Source organism: Portunus trituberculatus, chromosome 13 (genome assembly GCF_017591435.1).
Source record: "Portunus trituberculatus isolate SZX2019 chromosome 13, ASM1759143v1, whole genome shotgun sequence".
NCBI classification, from domain to species: Eukaryota; Metazoa; Arthropoda; class Malacostraca; order Decapoda; family Portunidae; genus Portunus; species Portunus trituberculatus.
Window position 1 is genome coordinate 103,618 of NC_059267.1, and position 17,758 is coordinate 121,375.

A 17,758-nucleotide genomic window follows, 5' to 3' on the forward strand; every position below is an offset into this window, starting at 1 on the left:
TTATGTTACGTTTGAAAATATATAAATTACTAGTATTGGCAAGATTTTTAATTTCAACTGGTATAGAATTCCATAAATAGGACCGACACACTATGTTATGTTTGAACAGTGTTGTGCGGAATGGAGGGCAGACTACATTTATTGACTCGTATCAACAAGCCTAAGGAATTGTTCCAGTTAAAGCCTTATTGATTTGAAACATGAATATCAAAAGAAAATACTTAAGAATAATGAATATTGCGAAACTTGAGAATTTTATGGTTCGTGAATATGGGCTCGGTTGTGTCAAATTTCCTTTTGAAAAACATGCACTTGAGAGGTCTTCTTTGGAGTGACTGTGACTTTATTAAGAAACAAAGGCCACGTGCACGCCCATATGTACACACACCATAAATAAGGCGAGGATAGCGCAGTGTGTAATATACACTGATGAGAGCTTCGTGAAAGAATTACGGATTCAATATAATATACCACATATTCTTGATAGTTTCAGACATACATCATTGATTTGGTAATGTACATGTGTGTGCGGGAGGAGGGATGGATGGCTGGGCCTGTACGGACGTTAGTGGTAATAGTGTAGCAGTAAAAGTAGTAGTATCAAATATGGCACTATATGTATTCGTAACTAAACATTTCATAAAGATAGTAGTAGTAGTAGTAGTAGTAGTAGTAGTAGTAGAAGTAGAGGTAGTAGTAGTATCAGCAGCAGCAGCAGTGATTATAAGTAGTAGTAGTAGTAGTAATTGTGGTGGCGGTAGGTATGGTGATAGTGGTAGTGGTGGTTGCAGCATAGTCCCAGCTCTCTAGAGTTAGTAATCAGGACAGAAAGGAAGTGAAAGAAAGAACAATGATATAGATATAACCAGAACACACATAGTAACCAGGACTGTATTCGTGAACACTTGGTACTTAATGTAATCTCCTCCACTCCGCTTTTAATTAATCCTTTGTGTGTCGTAGCTTGTTCTTGAGCTTAACATAATTATCTATAGAATGTTTGCGTTCCACAGATACCACTGATAGGAACATAAGTGATGGGAGTAATTAAAATCTAGTAGTAGTATTGGTATTTCTAAGACATTGGAATTGAAATAGAGTTGATAAGGTGTTGTTGTGTCAATAGATAAAGTGTTACATTGATTTCACCACTTCAGGCATAAGAGACACTGCAATAGAGCTTGTCAAAGTGATGGAGGTAATACGCTGCAGTGTTTAACCTCTTCAATACTGGGAAACATTTAAGATTTGTGTACGATTATGCCATTTTATTGATATTAAGAAGAGTCTGTGGAGGTCAGAAGATTAATAGCCACAGTATTCACTATTTTAATCTCCCACATAAGTTTCTGAAGCTGTATAAAATCATCAAATGGTAACCAGAATAAATATGGAAACGCGCCATGGTACTGAAGGGGTTAAAAATGCTGTCGCTGGTTGGAGATCATACCATTAAAAAATACGAGCTTAACTGTTTACTGGGGATTAGTGTAACTTTTTGTGTATTTAGGTAACTGTCGTGTTTAAACTGTTAGGTTGTTAATGCCGAGTCATTAGGGAACTTTAAGAGACGACGAGACAAATTTACGGATGAGAATGTTAGACAGGCCCATTTTATGCAGGGACTACTACGTGTAGGCCTGATATCTTCTTGCACCAAACCTTGTTTTCTTACGTCATATTAATTTTTAACTCAGTCTGTGATGTGTGTGAACGAGGATGGAAGGTCATTACATACTTGAGTCTTGTCGTCACTGGCTCCTCAGTGACGATTGCATGCTAGACGGGACATTCATACTTCACCACTTCACCTTGATTTATCTAATTTTTTTTTTACGTTACCTTTCCATTCACCACCTCTCTCTCTCTCTCTCTCTCTCTCTCTCTCTCTCTCTCTCTCTCTCTCTCTCTCTCTCTCTCTCTCTCTCTCTCTCTCTCTCTCTCTTTAGGACTTTCTCACAGGATGAGAGAGAGAGAGAGAGAGAGAGAGAGAGAGAGAGAGAAAGTCTGTGTGTGTGTGTGTGTGTGTGTGTGTGTGCGCGCGCGCGGTGCGTCGGTGGCCAAACTTCCGGAGTGTTTATCAGATAAGGGAAACAGTTGGCGTGACGCTACAAAACCCTCCTTCACGACGACCTTCTTGCCTGACGCCCGCACGTCGGCTGTCCCAGTGGTAGCCGCGGCTTTAATACCACCAGCCAAGGGAAGTGCGCGCCTCACCAAGCCTAAGTTGGAAATCCCTAACGGAGACAGAGACACGACTGAGGGAACTCCTGACGGGAAGATCTGGGGCAAGACAAAGAAAGAAGGAAAGAAAGATAGAGGAGAGAAAAAAGTAAATGAGAAAAAGATAAAGAAAAGGAATAAAAGAAAGAAAACAAAACGAACAAAAAGGAGAAGAAGACAAGTTAAAAAGATAGAGAAAAGGAATACAAGAAAAATAAATCAAAGAAAAGAAAGAAAAAAAATGAAATGAAAAAGCAAATGCAAAAGAAGGAAATAGAAGGACAATTTTTTTTAAGTCGAAGAAGAAAAAAAAGACATTAAAGGAAAAAAGAAACGGGAAAGAAAACCAGAATTCTTGCATAGATATCCGTAAGAGCAACAGATCCTGCCTCAATTAATATCTAATCATCCTTTTCTTCAGTGCATGTTTCCTCTAACATTCACTGAAATTCGTTGGTGATATTGCTTAGATATTTCCCGGATTCGACAGATAGACAGACAAACAAGAAGAAATACATAGATAGATACCTGCAAGAAAACAGGAGCTGGTAGATAGACAGACAAGCAAACATACATTGAAGAATAAATACATAGATATCAGTATACAAACAATGTTCTTAAGAATTATGTGAAGGATATAAAATAAAGCCTAAGCTGCTTAATAATAAGAGAGATAAAAGGCTTAAACTGGAGCAAGGACACAAGCAGACTAAGGATTAAAAAAACAGAGATTCATAACTGTTTGATACTTATGAAAAAAGTTTGATATATGAACAAAAACACACTTTAGGATAAAAGAAAAATAAACTCAAATACTATAATGTTTAATAATCAGTGTTGGAAGAGCTCTCATATTAGGACAAGGAGAGACGAAAAAATGCCACCAACTCTATAACATTTTTTTTTTATTCATACCATATGGGCTTTTCACGGGAATTTATGGGCTGAAGGGGTACTTTTTGGGGTACCTCCTATCTCAAAGTCCACCCGCTTGAAAATCGTTGCCCTGAGTGAGGAACCCCAACATCACACGGACCGTGGACAGGATATAAGACTGAAGCAAGAACACAACACGACACTTCATACTCCCGAACCTTCCTGTGTGTATTTTCTTTTGTCCTGTCATTTATACTCCCTCTTCACCTCGAGAGTTAATTTGGGTTACTTTATGAATGTTCTTCACAAAATTAAGTCTTTTAAGAACAGCATAACGTTGTGAACAGGACGTGGCCGAGGCAGAGGATGCGATGAGTGTGATAACGAACCGTAATGAACAACAAGGGAAAGAAAGGAAATGTTGAAAATAGACAAAATATGTGAACGTTGGTAGACTGACGTATTGGTGTGTGTGTGTGTGTGTGTGTGTGTGTGTGTGTGTGTGTGTGTGTGTGTGTGTGTGTGTGTGTGAGGTGATTGGGGGAGATCAGTGTCGTAAGTGCGCCGTTACTGAGCATAAACACACACACACACACACACACACACACACACACACACACACACACACACACACACACACACACACACACACACACACACACACACGTCACTCTTATTTCGTCACAAGAGAAAAGGTTTGTGGGAAATCCGCGTCTGTTCTCTTATTTGGTTATAAGAATTATTTATGGCGTTTTTGTTATAGTATCTCTCTCTCTCTCTCTCTCTCTCTCTCTCTCTCTCTCTCTCTCTCTCTCTCTCTCTCTCTCTCTCTCTCTGTGTGTGTGTGTGTGTGTGTGTGTGTGTGTGTGTGTGTGTGTGTGTGTGTGTGTGTGTGTGTGTGTGTGTGTGTGTGTGTGTGTGTGTGTGTGTGTGTGTTAACAGGTGTCTTTTATCTACTAACTCTCTCTCTCTCTCTCTCTCTCTCTCTCTCTCTCTCTCTCTCTCTCTCTCTCTCTCTCTCTCTCTCTCTGTATCTGACACTATCAGCCTACTATCTCCCTCCTCCCCCAAACACACAGGCTGTATCGTTAACAAGTGTTCCAGATTACCCCATTACGAAGTCACTCTGAGGTAATAATGCGCCGCCACTTGTCTCTCTCTGCAGGTGACTGGCGACGCTGGGTGGATTAATTCAGCTTATCATTGTGTGGTCAACTCTGGTATTTACTATGATTTGTGTAGCTTTCTATCGCGCCAATGAAATGCGTAAGTTTGGAAATGGAATTATGGATGTAAATTGAAGGATGAAAGTTAAGATATGAGCGTTAGTATTGAAGTAATTGCGGTGATTTTGAGACAGTCTGTTGTATGAAAAGTTAGGACGAAAAACAAAACAAGCAAAAAAGTATGCAGTGATTTCCTGTTATGGCCATGAGTATTATAGTGCATCATATGTTGTACACGAATTTCGCATCTTGAAAGTCTTAAATTGAGAATTCAATACCGGATGTAAACAAATGATGAAGTACAAACAACACATTGCCTGCGTCCCGTACTGCCTTAACACCAAGCCACACAGTTAATCACTCGAGCTGATCTGTCTATCCACCCATCCTTCAATCCATCTAAATTGCGCCATATCTATTTTTGCATCAGTCAATTTATTTTTCTATCTATCCTTTAAATTTATTGCTATTTTTGTGTTTTCCCCGATATGCGAAAGACAAAGCGACTACTAGTGCTTAGTCTTCATCGTGCTCTTTCGTCGTGGCTGGCTATTTATTTTTTTTAACTGTAATTCTCGCCTCCTTCCCTTTTCGGCTGGTGCCATCATAGAGCGCCACTGCGGATCAAGCTTTTCCAATACTCTCGGTCTTCTGCGCCTTCCTCTGTCACATACCTCTTGCATGTCTTCATTCACTGGATCCATAAATCGCTTCTTTGGTCTTTCTCTATTCCTCTTGCCGGGTTGGTCCATTTCCAGCATCCTCCTTCCCACACATGCCTCCTCACTTCTGACACACTCGAACCTACTCAGTCTCGCCTCTCTCGTCTTGTCCCCAAACCAACGCACATGTGTTGTCCCTCTGATGTGTTTCTTCTTTATATTGTCTCGTCTCGTCATTCCAAGAGCATACCTCAGCATTTTTTTATTTCGCTACTGCAACCTCCGCCTCTTATCTTGTTATTAACACAGATTCACTGCCTCAAAATTGCTTTATTAATATTAACATCATCTGCCGCCCCATTGCGATTACTCCACATTCTCCACTTCGCTGAAAAGTCTCTAGTTAAAGTGACATACATTTTTAAAGGTGCTTTTACGGTTCCAGTGACAGAACAACGAAATTTTAACGTGATCAACAGGAGAAACACTCTTGCGAACCCAGCCAATCATTTCTGTGGTATTTGAAAATAGTCATGGTAAGAGAGCAAAGACTAAGACATTATTATTTTTTTATGTAAGAGAGGAGAACTAACCAAGGGTAACAAAAAGAAAAAAAAGGCCCACTCAGTCGACAGTTTCTTCACAGAAATTATAGAGTTAGCCAAGGGACAAGGATAAATGTTTTGAAACCTCCCTCTTAAATAAATACAGACAGAGGCACGGCGTTCCAGAGTTTATGAAACTCTGGATTGAGAGTACTGGTTAACTCTTTCATTAGAGGTGGACAGAATAGAGGTGAGAGGAAGAAGAAAGCTTTGTGCAGCGAGGCCACAGGAGGAGGGAAGACATGCAGTTAGCAAGATCAAAAGAGCAGTTAGCATGAAAATAGTAGTAAAAGATAGTAAGAGATCCAGCATTCCAGCGGTGAGAAAGAAGCTGAAGACACTCAGTCAGAAGAGGGGAAAGTTGAGTGTCATTGAAGAGGGAATAGTTGTCTAGAAGGTTGTGTGGAGTTGATAGTTGGAGAAATTGAATTTTTGAGGCATTGAGATGTAGAAATTGAATTTTTGAGGCATTGAATACTACTAAGATTTTTTTTCTGCCCCAATCAGAAAATTTATAAAGATCAGAAGTCAGGCGTTCTGTGGCATCCCTGTGTGACCTATTGACTTCCTAAAGGGTTGGTCGTCTCTGAAAGGACGTGGAAAGAGTGAATAGGACAAGAAGTTTGATTAAGAAAATCATTAATGAATAATAGAAAGAGAGTAGATGTCAGGACAGAACCCTGAGGAACACCACTGTTAATAGATAAGAGAATAACAGTGACCGTCTACCACGGCTGCAATAGAACGGTCGGAGAGGAAACTTGAGATAAGGTTGCAGAGAGAAGGATAGAAGCCGTAGGAGAGTAGTTTTGAGATGAAAGCTTTGTGCCAGATTCTATCAATAGCTTTTCATATGTCTAAACCAACAGTAAAAGTTGCACCGAAATCTGTAAAAGAGGATTTACGTACGTAGAGTTTCCGACTCGCAATCGGCACCTAGCGATTGCAGAAAGCAGTCGCAAATCAAGACCAACATGTCGGTCTTGCTAATCGATTTGCGACTTTATTTACGTCATGACGTCACGGAGTAAGCTTTTTAAAATGTGGTCTCCAGAGATAGAGAAGATGTTAGAGTTGGTAAGGGAAAAAGAACACATCTGGCACCCTAGAAATGAATTATACAGTAAAAATTAAGCTTGCGCAAATCGTTATTCGACGAAATAACTGCCACTCTACAAGAGCTGTTTCCCTCACTGCAGGGTGTTGTTAGAGGTGAGGACTGAAGACTTGTCAGGATTTAATCTGATTGCTATTGTGCATAATCTTCTTAAGATTAACAATTTTCTTATGAGAAATATAGGTTGATTTAGAGTGTGGTAGACACTCCTGTCTTTTCTTCTACTTATCCAGGAACGTGGCTATCCACGTACAGTCATTTTCTTTTATGTTGACCCTTCCGGTATACGCCAAAGTAAGAGCAACCACAGCTTCAGCATCGTCACTGGAGGAAGACATCTTGGCGGGTAACTGTTGTTTGTTTAAATTCACTTCCCGCCAAGGCGCCAACTAGTCCATACTTTCCAGGCGCTACGTCTGACACTTTCCGACCAGCAGGGATGAGTCGGAAACTCTACGTACGTAAAAAAAAAAAAAGTCGCAAATTGGCGTGTGTGAACCCGCCTTAAGGAAAACCAGAAGATTGCCATTAGGGTGGCACTAATAGAAGCCATACTGGCGATCAGATAGAAGATTGTGAAGTGAGATGTTTAAGAATCTTCCTATTGAGGATAGATTCAGAAACTTTAGACAAGCAAGAGATTAAGGCTATAGGAGGGTAGTTTGAAGGATTAGAACGGTCACCCTTTTTAGGAACAGGCTGAATGTTGGCAAACTTCCAGCAAGAAAGAAAGGTAACGTGTGTTCTTCTTTCAGACAGGGAACAAGAAGGAGGCGGAGAAAGTGGTCAAGAACATCATCAAGATCGTGGTGAAAATAAACATTCTGTACCGAAATGACGAGTTTTCTGCAGAGGACTTAAAAGTTGCCAACCAGGTGAGTGAATGAGTGAATGAGTGTTGATATCTATTTTAAGTGGTTAATCAGGTAAGTGAGTGAATGGGTGAGTATTTTCAACTATGTTTTTTCTATGTATTTTCTATTGTGAGAGTGGCTGACTAGGTGACCAAATGAGTAAGAGTGAGTCAGTGAGTGAGTATTGGTATCTATTTTTATGCTGCTGTTCACCCAACCCTATATTTTATCTCTAAGCTAAAGCTCTACATTTTACATCACTTCCTCCCCTCTTTCCTGCTCTTATGCAATGACGTTTAACCATCTGAACATGTGTGTGTGTGTGTGTGTGTGTGTGTGTGTGTGTGTGTGTGTGTGTGTGTGTGTGTGTGTGTGTGTGTGTGTGTACCCTCTTCCTCCCCTCAGCTTACATTATACGGCACGTGACATTTTTAAAGTAGTACATCTTAAGTTACGCTGCCATTCCTTGCTACTGAAATGTGTAGTGAAATCACACTCACATTACAACGAAGTCATTTATTCAACAGTACCACAACATTTCCAGATAAAAAAAGAAATCAGTCATGTTTCTATTTATTCTCTCATGTCGTTCCTTTAATAACATCTACACCACAAACAGGTCTCCTTTTTATCAACAATTTACTACGCCGCAGTCTTGAAATAATCCATAGTCCTTCTCTATATACTTACCTCCATATTATTTCGTGATACTTAACAAAAAAGACTTCAATAACACGTATGAGTCCCATGACACACGAATATCCATCTAACACAGACTAACAGTGACACATGAAATAAACACCTTAAACACACAAAATAAACACAATAAAACGCAGTTTTTAACACGCGGAGCATCCACGTAACATAAAAACTGCCACAATAACACAATGGAAAGCTAACTTACACACACACTAATCATGTTAACACAAAGAACACCCACCTAACACATAGACTAACCACACTATCACTCAAAACACACATCTAACATGATTTTCTTCCATTTCAGCTGCACAATACATACTTTTCACCCTTATAACACACAGAACACTCGCCTAACACATCTAACACCGACCCTGTTCCGTTTCATCTTCGCAGCGCACACTTTTTATCCATATAACACACAGAACATCCGCCTGACACATTTAACAGCTGCATAACACACATTTTTCACCCTCATTGCACACAGAACACCCGCCTAACACATCTAACACTCATCCTGTCCCGTTTAAGCTACACAATGCACACTTTTCACCCGTATAGCAGAGAACACTCACCTAACTCATCCTGTCACGTTCTATTTCAGCTGCGCAACAAGTTCAACACGATCGTGAAAACGGTGATCAGTTTCTACGAGGTGGCTTTCACGTTCGACAAAGTGTTCCTCACCAAGATCAGCAACGACTGCCGGGACCTCCTGAAGCAGCTGGTCGGCAATCACCTCACGGACAAGAGCCTGGGCAGGATAGACCACGTGTTGGATGCCTTTACCGACCCCGCCTTCATGGAGGAGATGTTCAGGCCGGAGACCCCGCACCGGCCCATCCTGCAGAAGATTATTGAAGACATGAGTAAAGCGTTTGATGAAGGAGGCATCTGAGGGCACTTTTCTTTGTTTTTTTAGGTGTCTTCCATGTATCTTCAACGTTTTAACCCTTCCATATTCTCATTTCGTGTTTTTTGTGTGTTTTTTTTCTTTTTCCTTTTTAGGTATCTTCCATATCTAAACTTCTTCGCTCTTTCAAACTCTCATTTCATGTTTTGTTTTTTTTGTGTGTGTTTTTCTTCTACTTTTTATCTCTTGTTTGTACTTTTTCGGGGGCGTCTGATAACACGGCGTCTGTCCCTGCGCACAAAACATTTCCTTACGATGCTCTAACTCTCACACACACACACACACACACACACACACACACACACACACACACACACACACACACACACACACACACACACACACACACACACACATTGGTTCTTCATGTGTTTTGTGTCGGTTCTTTTAGTATTTTTCTATCTCCTAGTGCTCTCCTCCAAACGCCATAACCTTGTACAGATGCTCAATTTGCAATCATTCTCCTCGTATCTTCACCTGCTACACGGGAACAAGTTCAGTGGTTCTCCACGTGCTGTTTTGTGTCAGTTTTTACACGTGTTCTTATCTACTTATATTTGTTCCTGCGTTATAAACTAGTCTGGACTCTAAAATGCCAATAATTCTCTTACTCCTACTACACATGCACACATTAGCTACTTAAAATCTTTCTGTTACTTCTACATGTGTTTTTGTTTACTCGTATATATATATATATATATATATATATATATATATATATATATATATATATATATATATATATATATATATATATATATATATATATATATATATATATATATATATATATATATATATATATATATATATATATTCTCCGCCACATGCGCCACGATCTCATAACAACGCGAAAATTTAAATAATTCTCCTCCTTTTACTTATGCACACGGTGGCTCCTCTAGCATCTTATTTTGGCCATTGGTACGTGTGTTTTATCTGCTCATCTCTTCCACATGCACCATGGCCTCATTACGACGTTAAAATCCCATCACTTTCTCTGCTCACGTTCCTATTACTCCTAATCCCACACGTGGTTTGCCACCTGCGTTTTTCTCGTCAGTACTTAGTCGTGCCTCAACCTTTTGCTTCACGTTTGTGCTGTACGTAGTCTAGGTGTGCACATTATCAATTATCAAATTGATAATGTTTTTAAGGACTGTTTTCAGTAATAGTTTAACAAGGTCGTGAGATGTTAGTTTTTTATTGATAGTTAAACAGCGGTAATGGTAATTATAATCAGGCTTTCGAAGACCACTTCAATAATAGTTAAACAAACTCGTGCGGTATTTAACTTTTCAAAGGCACTTCTAGTGATTGTTCAATTTGCCATAATGACACTTGTTGGAATGTTCTAGGATCATATCGTGATTCCAAAGATAGTTTAACAGGATTTCAGCATCGCCATAAGAAAAAAAAAAAAGAAAGAAAGAAAATTATTACAAACTGACTCTAGGTTCATGAAAATGCCACTGAAAACCATATTAACTTCCACGATAACTTGCTAATAATGGTCAAGGTGAGAAGGCGAAACATTTGAGACCATAGACATGAATCAGTCAGTGGTCGTGTAGTGAAAGCATTGAATTTCCTAGTTTTGTACCATTGCTTTGGGTGTGTTTGCTGTTACCTGGCCGTGCAGCTCTTCCTTTCCCGTGCCTGGCTGAGAGTGGTTCATTGTGAAGTAAGAACCAACATCTAATTGTCTTTCTTATCATTATTTGGGTTGATTTGATTCGATTGACTGATTCCACCAGTGCGCCAAACAACACTTAGTAAAATTACTTAAGAGAAGGATAGTTATGTTATCCATCATTATTTATTTCCCTTCATTACCTTAAAAGACGAACGTTACTGGAAAAATTAATTATCCATCGACACACTTATTGGTCATTTTTACTTAAAACTAGTTTGTGGGTGTTTTTATTTCTTAATTACAAAGCGAACATCTTGGATGGAGAATAGTTGTTACGTGGTTCATGCACACTCTTACTTGTCATTATTACTTACAAGACACTCGTATTGAGTCTTTATTACTTAAGAAGACGAAATCCATTTCGGTGATACTTCCTAATTATTTCTTAGAAAGACGAGAATTATTTACTACTACTTCAGTGAAATATATTGCTCATTGGTAGTGTGATTAAAGATAATGCGCTGAATGTGTTAACGAGACATTTAACTTATAACGACGATAACAGGAACAATAACTGCAGTAACAATGAAAGTATCAACAATTACAATAACAATAATGTAATAATTACAAATTCACTGGACCACTGATGAAACCGCTTGTTGATAATTACAGTGAACAGTAATAGACTTATGATATGTAAAGTAATCTGAAATATATCACAACAATAACAATAATCACTAATTGATATATATATATATATATATATATATATATATATATATATATATATATATATATATATATATATATATATATATATATATTGATATTGATATTGATATGACCAGTTGTTGAAAAAATAACAATAATAATGTGTAATAATTGACATGTATGGTATAACATGATCTAAACATGAACACTGCAGCTCAATAATAAGGCTAATCATAACAAGAAGAATCACTGTATTGCATTATGGGAGAACAGTTCATAGTGTATTTCAATAGATGTGCTAGATAGGAGTGTAAACATTTTATATTAAATGAGTGTAACTGAGATTGGTATCAACACACGATAATGATTATATGAGTCATAAACAAGTCTTAACACTATTACCGAAAACACTTGTCCATGGAAAAGAATATCATAGCGTACAGTAATAAGTGTTGTAGTCACATTACTCAAAACAATAATAATAATAGTAATAATAATAATGATAATGATAATCAAACGATAACATTAAGATTTCATTGACAAACTTAACCAGAAACACTCGTCGAAAAGAATATAGCGTACGATAATAGGATTGGATGGTATGACTTCGTATTGCTTAAACAGTCATACCAGAAATGAGGCATCTCTCTCTCTCTCTCTCTCTCTCTCTCTCTCTCTCTGACTTTATTCCCACAAGTGATGGCTCAGAATAGGAGTGAGTCGCACGCGTGAAGAGTGGAGGGATTATTATGCAAGTGTGGCATGTGTGGAGGAGCACTCTTAGGATCAGGACGAGAGTGGGAGAGGCAGGAAGAGGAGAGGGCGAGTGGGAGAGGGAAGAGGCAGGGAGAAGTTGAGGAGTGGGAGTGTATGGAGAGGCATGGAGATAAGTGAGAGGCAAGGAGTTCGGGAGTGGACTGGAGGAGTATGGACCGAAAAAAAGCTAGAGAGAAGAGAGTGGTGAGGTAAAAATAGGTATAGAAAGGGAAGAAGAGCATTGTAAGAGAGACGGATGTGTGGACCAAAAGACAAGACAATAGCCAGTAATAAGAATCTTTTTGCTTTCCCGCCACGACAATTTTCAAAGATGTTTAAGAGTGTTTCACCCGTTGATAACATAGAAATCTTGCCATTAGAACCATAAAAGCATCCTTTAAAACCCACGTCACTCAACTAAAGTTATGGAAGTGGTGGAGGCAGAGGTAGCGAGGACTGAAGAGTGAAGCAGCAAGACACGAGTGAAACACTTTTACATGACGGAGGAAAGTGACGCTAGCAAGAATAGCGACAATGAACTAGGAGTAATATGGATGATGATGATGATGATGATGACAGTGACGTTAGCAAATACGTTCATGACCCTAACAAGAATAATGATAATGAATAAGAGGTGTTGTTATGATGATGGTTGACGTACAGTAATGGTAATGATAATAGTTACGGTAGTAATATGATAATGATATTTATTTTCTTAGTTGTTTTATCTATCTTTTTATTTGTTTCTTGGTGGTCTTCTTTACGTACTATTTTTTCTTTGTTTATTTAGTTATTTATTTTAATACTAAAGCCAGTAATAATAATAGTGACACTTCTATACATTATTCGTTCGTTACATGGGGAAAAATGGACAAAGCTGTGATTGTAAAAGTAATACATAATTATTTTCTTTCAGGATTACGAAGTATTTTCTTCGGTTTTTAGATACCTATATGCAGGAAATGTTTATATAACAATCGTGAATAAAAAAATGAACGATTAATAATGCTAAACAATAATAATAATAATAATAATAATTAATAATAATAATAATATCCTGACAATAATATTACTGAAATACAAGAAGCAGTAGTAATGAAAGTTTAAAACTCGTCTTAGTGAAGGAGGAAAGAGGATTACTGAAATAACTTGTTACTTTTTTGGCATTAGTAAGTAATTGAGTAAATAAACAAATAAACGAACATCAACTAAATAACTTGTTAACGAAAATTAAAAGAAAAAATTGTTCTCATATGATGATACACACACACACACACACACACACACACACACACACACACACACACACACACACACACATACATACATACATACATACATACATACACACACACACACACACACACACACACACACACACACACACACACACACACACACACACACACACAGTAGCTAGTTTCATCTAGTTCCTAAAACGTGGCATTATTATACAATCTCTAATGAAATTGTTAGTGTTAATTAGGTGACTGTGTGTGTGTGTGTGTGTGTGTGTGTGTGTGTGTGTGTGTGTGTGTGTGTGTGTGTGTGTGTAAATAAACCACGAGTGAGTCTAATGAAGCACAAACTCATGAAAAGAGTGAGAGGTTGAACAAGTGGTGTTGGGTTACAACAGTTCAAGGCTTCCCCCCACCACCCTCCCATAATCCTCTCCCACTCTTACTCCCCTTCCATCTCCCCCTCTTCTCTCCTTTTGAAATGAATACAGAATATAGAGAAGCGTAAAATGATATTTGCGTTTGTGTGTGTGTGTGTGTGTGTGTGTGTGTGTTTTCATTTTTTTTTTCCATTTTCGCATCTTTCTATTTTTTTTTTATTGTTCTTGCTCTTTAGCTTGTTGTTGTTCTTGTTGTTGTTTTCTTCTTTGAGTTAGTGAAGATACACACACCACCTTTCGAAACATACAACAAGGAAGAGGAGAATTAATGTGACAAATATGTGTCTGTACCACATTTTCTGAAGTACTGACGGAGAATAATACGTTTTTCAACCTGAACGAGACAATAGAGTGTGTTGCGAAATCAAATACGAAGGAGAAATACGAGACAAGAACAGGAGAAGGAGAAAGTAAGAAAATAGGAGGAATAAATCATAAAAATATATATATATATATATATATATATATATATATATATATATATATATATATATATATATATATATATATATATATATATGGCATGATTACGAAAGACTACCATATTTTGAGTGTCTGAATATATTCCTTTACATTACACAATGCATGTCCCCTTATAATATTATCTCACGTTTCTTTGTTTCTATAGCGCCATTGTGTACATCCACTCATTCTTGCGTAGTTCTATATATGTAGGCTCAACTTTTATTTGTGTACGATATTCCCTGTGTGTAGTACGATGGCTGTCAGGAGGAAGTATGATGACGTTACTTAACTAGGCGTATTACCTTTTATTAGCTATTTCATCGTTACCTGGCTCACCTGTGCAGGCCGCCAGGTGTTCTATGTGTACTTGTACATACTGAGACGCCCCCGTGGAGGTTAAATATAAGTTCTTTTTCTCCTTTTTTTAAGCGTGAATGGAATTTTTACATAGGCCTGAGTGAGTTGTACAGCTGCCCCTTTGTATCTATAAAGCCTCATAGAAAAATAGACAGATATAAATATATTATAGTATATATAGATATATAGATATATATATTTTCCATGCTGAAGTATTGTAGTAATGATAATAATGGTGTCTGTGTCTGTTTTGCTGTATATTCATTATAGTTGCTATTACTTTTTTTCTTTTATGATGTGTGTGTGTGTGTGTGTGTGTGTGTGAGAGAGAGAGAGAGAGAGAGAGAGAGAGAGAGAGAGATGCGTACGCGTGACATGCCAGTTTGTGTGTGTGTGAAAGAGAGAGAGAGATGCGTACGCGTGACACGCCTGTGTGTGTGTGTGTGGAGGCAAGACGCGCATGTTTCGCCCGTCACCTCTGAAGTGTGACCGACTGCCGCACCTCATTCGTGCACCTGTCACCTGAACGTATTACATATTGCATTTTGTTTTGCCAGATTTTGTAGCTCTGCTTTTTTCCACCATGACACAGACGGAGAGAACTTTGAGTCATGGTTTTTTTTATTATTTGTTATTCATGTATTACTTTATTAAGAAATGTGTTTTTTTTTCTATTGTATGTTCATTTTTCTGTTATCACTTTTCGTATTAATTTTCATTCATTTCTCTCCTAGGATTTATTTTCTGATGTACATATCTTGAGTAAGCTTGTAATGCTTTTTTTTTATTCTATTTATACAAGTATTCCCTTTATTTATTCATTAATTGTATATTATCTTTTTGATAAGCAATGGACACAAAACAATACAACGCTGCTGAAGGAATCTTGCAACCACACTGTATTTACAAAGATATTTTATATGTATAAGTTTCAAATGAACTTTTATTTAACCCTTGTGACAAAACGGTGGTGTGCAGGAGTGGGAATGCTGGAGTGGGGAGGAGGGATGGTGGGATGTGGGAAAGCCGTGGTGGGAATAGTCTGGGATGAGGAAGGTATGGTGGAGGTGGAAAGTGAGAAGAAAAGTTACCTCCATATTTTCATCTCTGGTTTCATGTGTATTATCATTATTGTTATACGTATCTTATTTGTGTTCTTCCTCCTTTTCTCAGATTTCTTTTTCTTTGTTTTCCTTCCCTATGTACACTTTTCATTACATGCATCCTTCCCACTTCCTCCCTCTTCCAATTGTTGCACTATATCTAATACTACTAACAACTAATACAGCAATAGAGTCTTTCTACTTATTTTCTTATGCACAAATCTTCTCTATAACATTTTCTTGTCTGTTTCTTACTTGCCAACATTGCTTCCCTTCACTCACTCATCGAATTATTGCAACATTTTCTTATTAACACGGTAATGGAGTTTATGTATTCATTTATATATATTTCAGTTACATTTCTCTCTTTCCTTTCTTCCTCTGGTTTGTGTGTATTTTTTGTGTACATATCATTTCATAGTACTTCATACATTATGGCAACATTTTCATATCAAAAATGTAATTAATGATATATTTCTACTTATACTTCACCTATATTTCCCTGGTCTGCGTGTCTGCATTTCATTAGTTTTCCTCAAGAAAGTTCATTAATCCTTAGCAAGACTGCATGGACAAAATATTGAATAGACCGGAAGTTAGAGTATGATAATAGAAACACATGAAGCCTTGAACGGTTGGATCGCTCATTTTGTTTTTAATGATGCTTCTCAAAATTAGACTCTTAAGTCGTCACTAGGCCTGCTTATGAACCTTGCAACAAGCCATCGTCACAATTAAAGTAATGGATATTTTAGACATAGATAACAGAATCATAGTTGCAAAGCGGCGCCATATGACCCTCGCTGTTGCGGCGCCTGAATTAAAATCCATCCATAGTTGCAAAACTTATTCTATTTGGTTCTATGTAAGTATTCTTTAAGTTTTTGGTCGCGTAGTCAAGCCTGTGTGAGTGTCGTGTGAGGGATAGATAACGAAGCTGTTATCGTTGGTTTAACCTACTGGCACGCTTCAAGACTGTTCTGAAACAATTTTTTGCCGCATTCCGCAATTATTTTCAGAACGCTGTGAAGTGATACGAGTTTTTAAGACTTTTTTTTCTATAGTTCTAGTTACAATTTAATATATCTTCATTATTTAAGTGAGAAACATTTTTAAGAATCTGGCTCATCAATTCTGAGATCTTTAAAAGCATTCGTGATGATGATAGCGAAGTTTTTGGGAATATGATCTTCACTAGGGCTGGGAGAAATAATGAGAGACGGGAAGTACGACAGTTGCAGTACATATATGGAATAAAAACAAAAGATGCAGTACAGATACAGTACTAAAGGCAAATGCAAAGCCAATTTCTAACATGTAAACAAAAGAAAAAAAGTGAAATAGAGATTCATTAATGACAAATGCCTGCTAAGAGAGACCGGATAGAATGAAATAAAGGTGTAAAGCTACATGAATACAACAAAACATAGAGCAAAAGGACATAAGATGTATGGTAGAGAAAGGAATAAAGATAAAGGAAAAAACTAATCTTTTACATGATATCCATTGCGAAGGAGAAAAAAAAAATAGTGTTTGATTAACCATTTTGAGGCCTCACTATCTTTGCACCAAAATAGGATTGTTAAAAATCTCCATCAAAGGGATTATTTCAAATTAATTCCTGCAATTTTTATTCATTCTTTCCTCTCATCTAGGTTACTCGTTATTTTCTTGTAATTCAATCATGAACTAATTTTTTTCTATCAAAGAGTCAGATGAACAGCACGCGGTCGGCCTCTCTTTCTGTCTTACAATGAACTTTTGAAATTAATGCCAATCAATTAATTTTGTTTTAAATTTTACGTAATGATTTACTTATTCATTCATTCATTTATCTATCTATTACACTGTCTTCCCATGTATCTATTTATCTACAT

At 37.5% G+C, this 17,758-nt stretch overlaps 1 protein-coding gene across 1 annotated transcript in view; it reads left to right on the forward strand.

The window, feature by feature from the left end:
* LOC123503180 (tumor necrosis factor alpha-induced protein 8-like protein) overlaps positions 1–15,714 on the forward strand; it is a 37,297-nt gene extending 21,583 nt beyond the window's left edge. Inside the window, exons 3-4 of the mRNA XM_045252725.1 lie at positions 7,465–7,584; positions 8,867–15,714. Of these exons, the coding sequence (XP_045108660.1) occupies positions 7,465–7,584; positions 8,867–9,160 (414 nt within the window). The 3' untranslated portion in view covers positions 9,161–15,714. The remainder of the gene's footprint in view (positions 1–7,464; positions 7,585–8,866) is intronic.
* Positions 15,715–17,758: the final 2,044 nt, after the last annotated feature.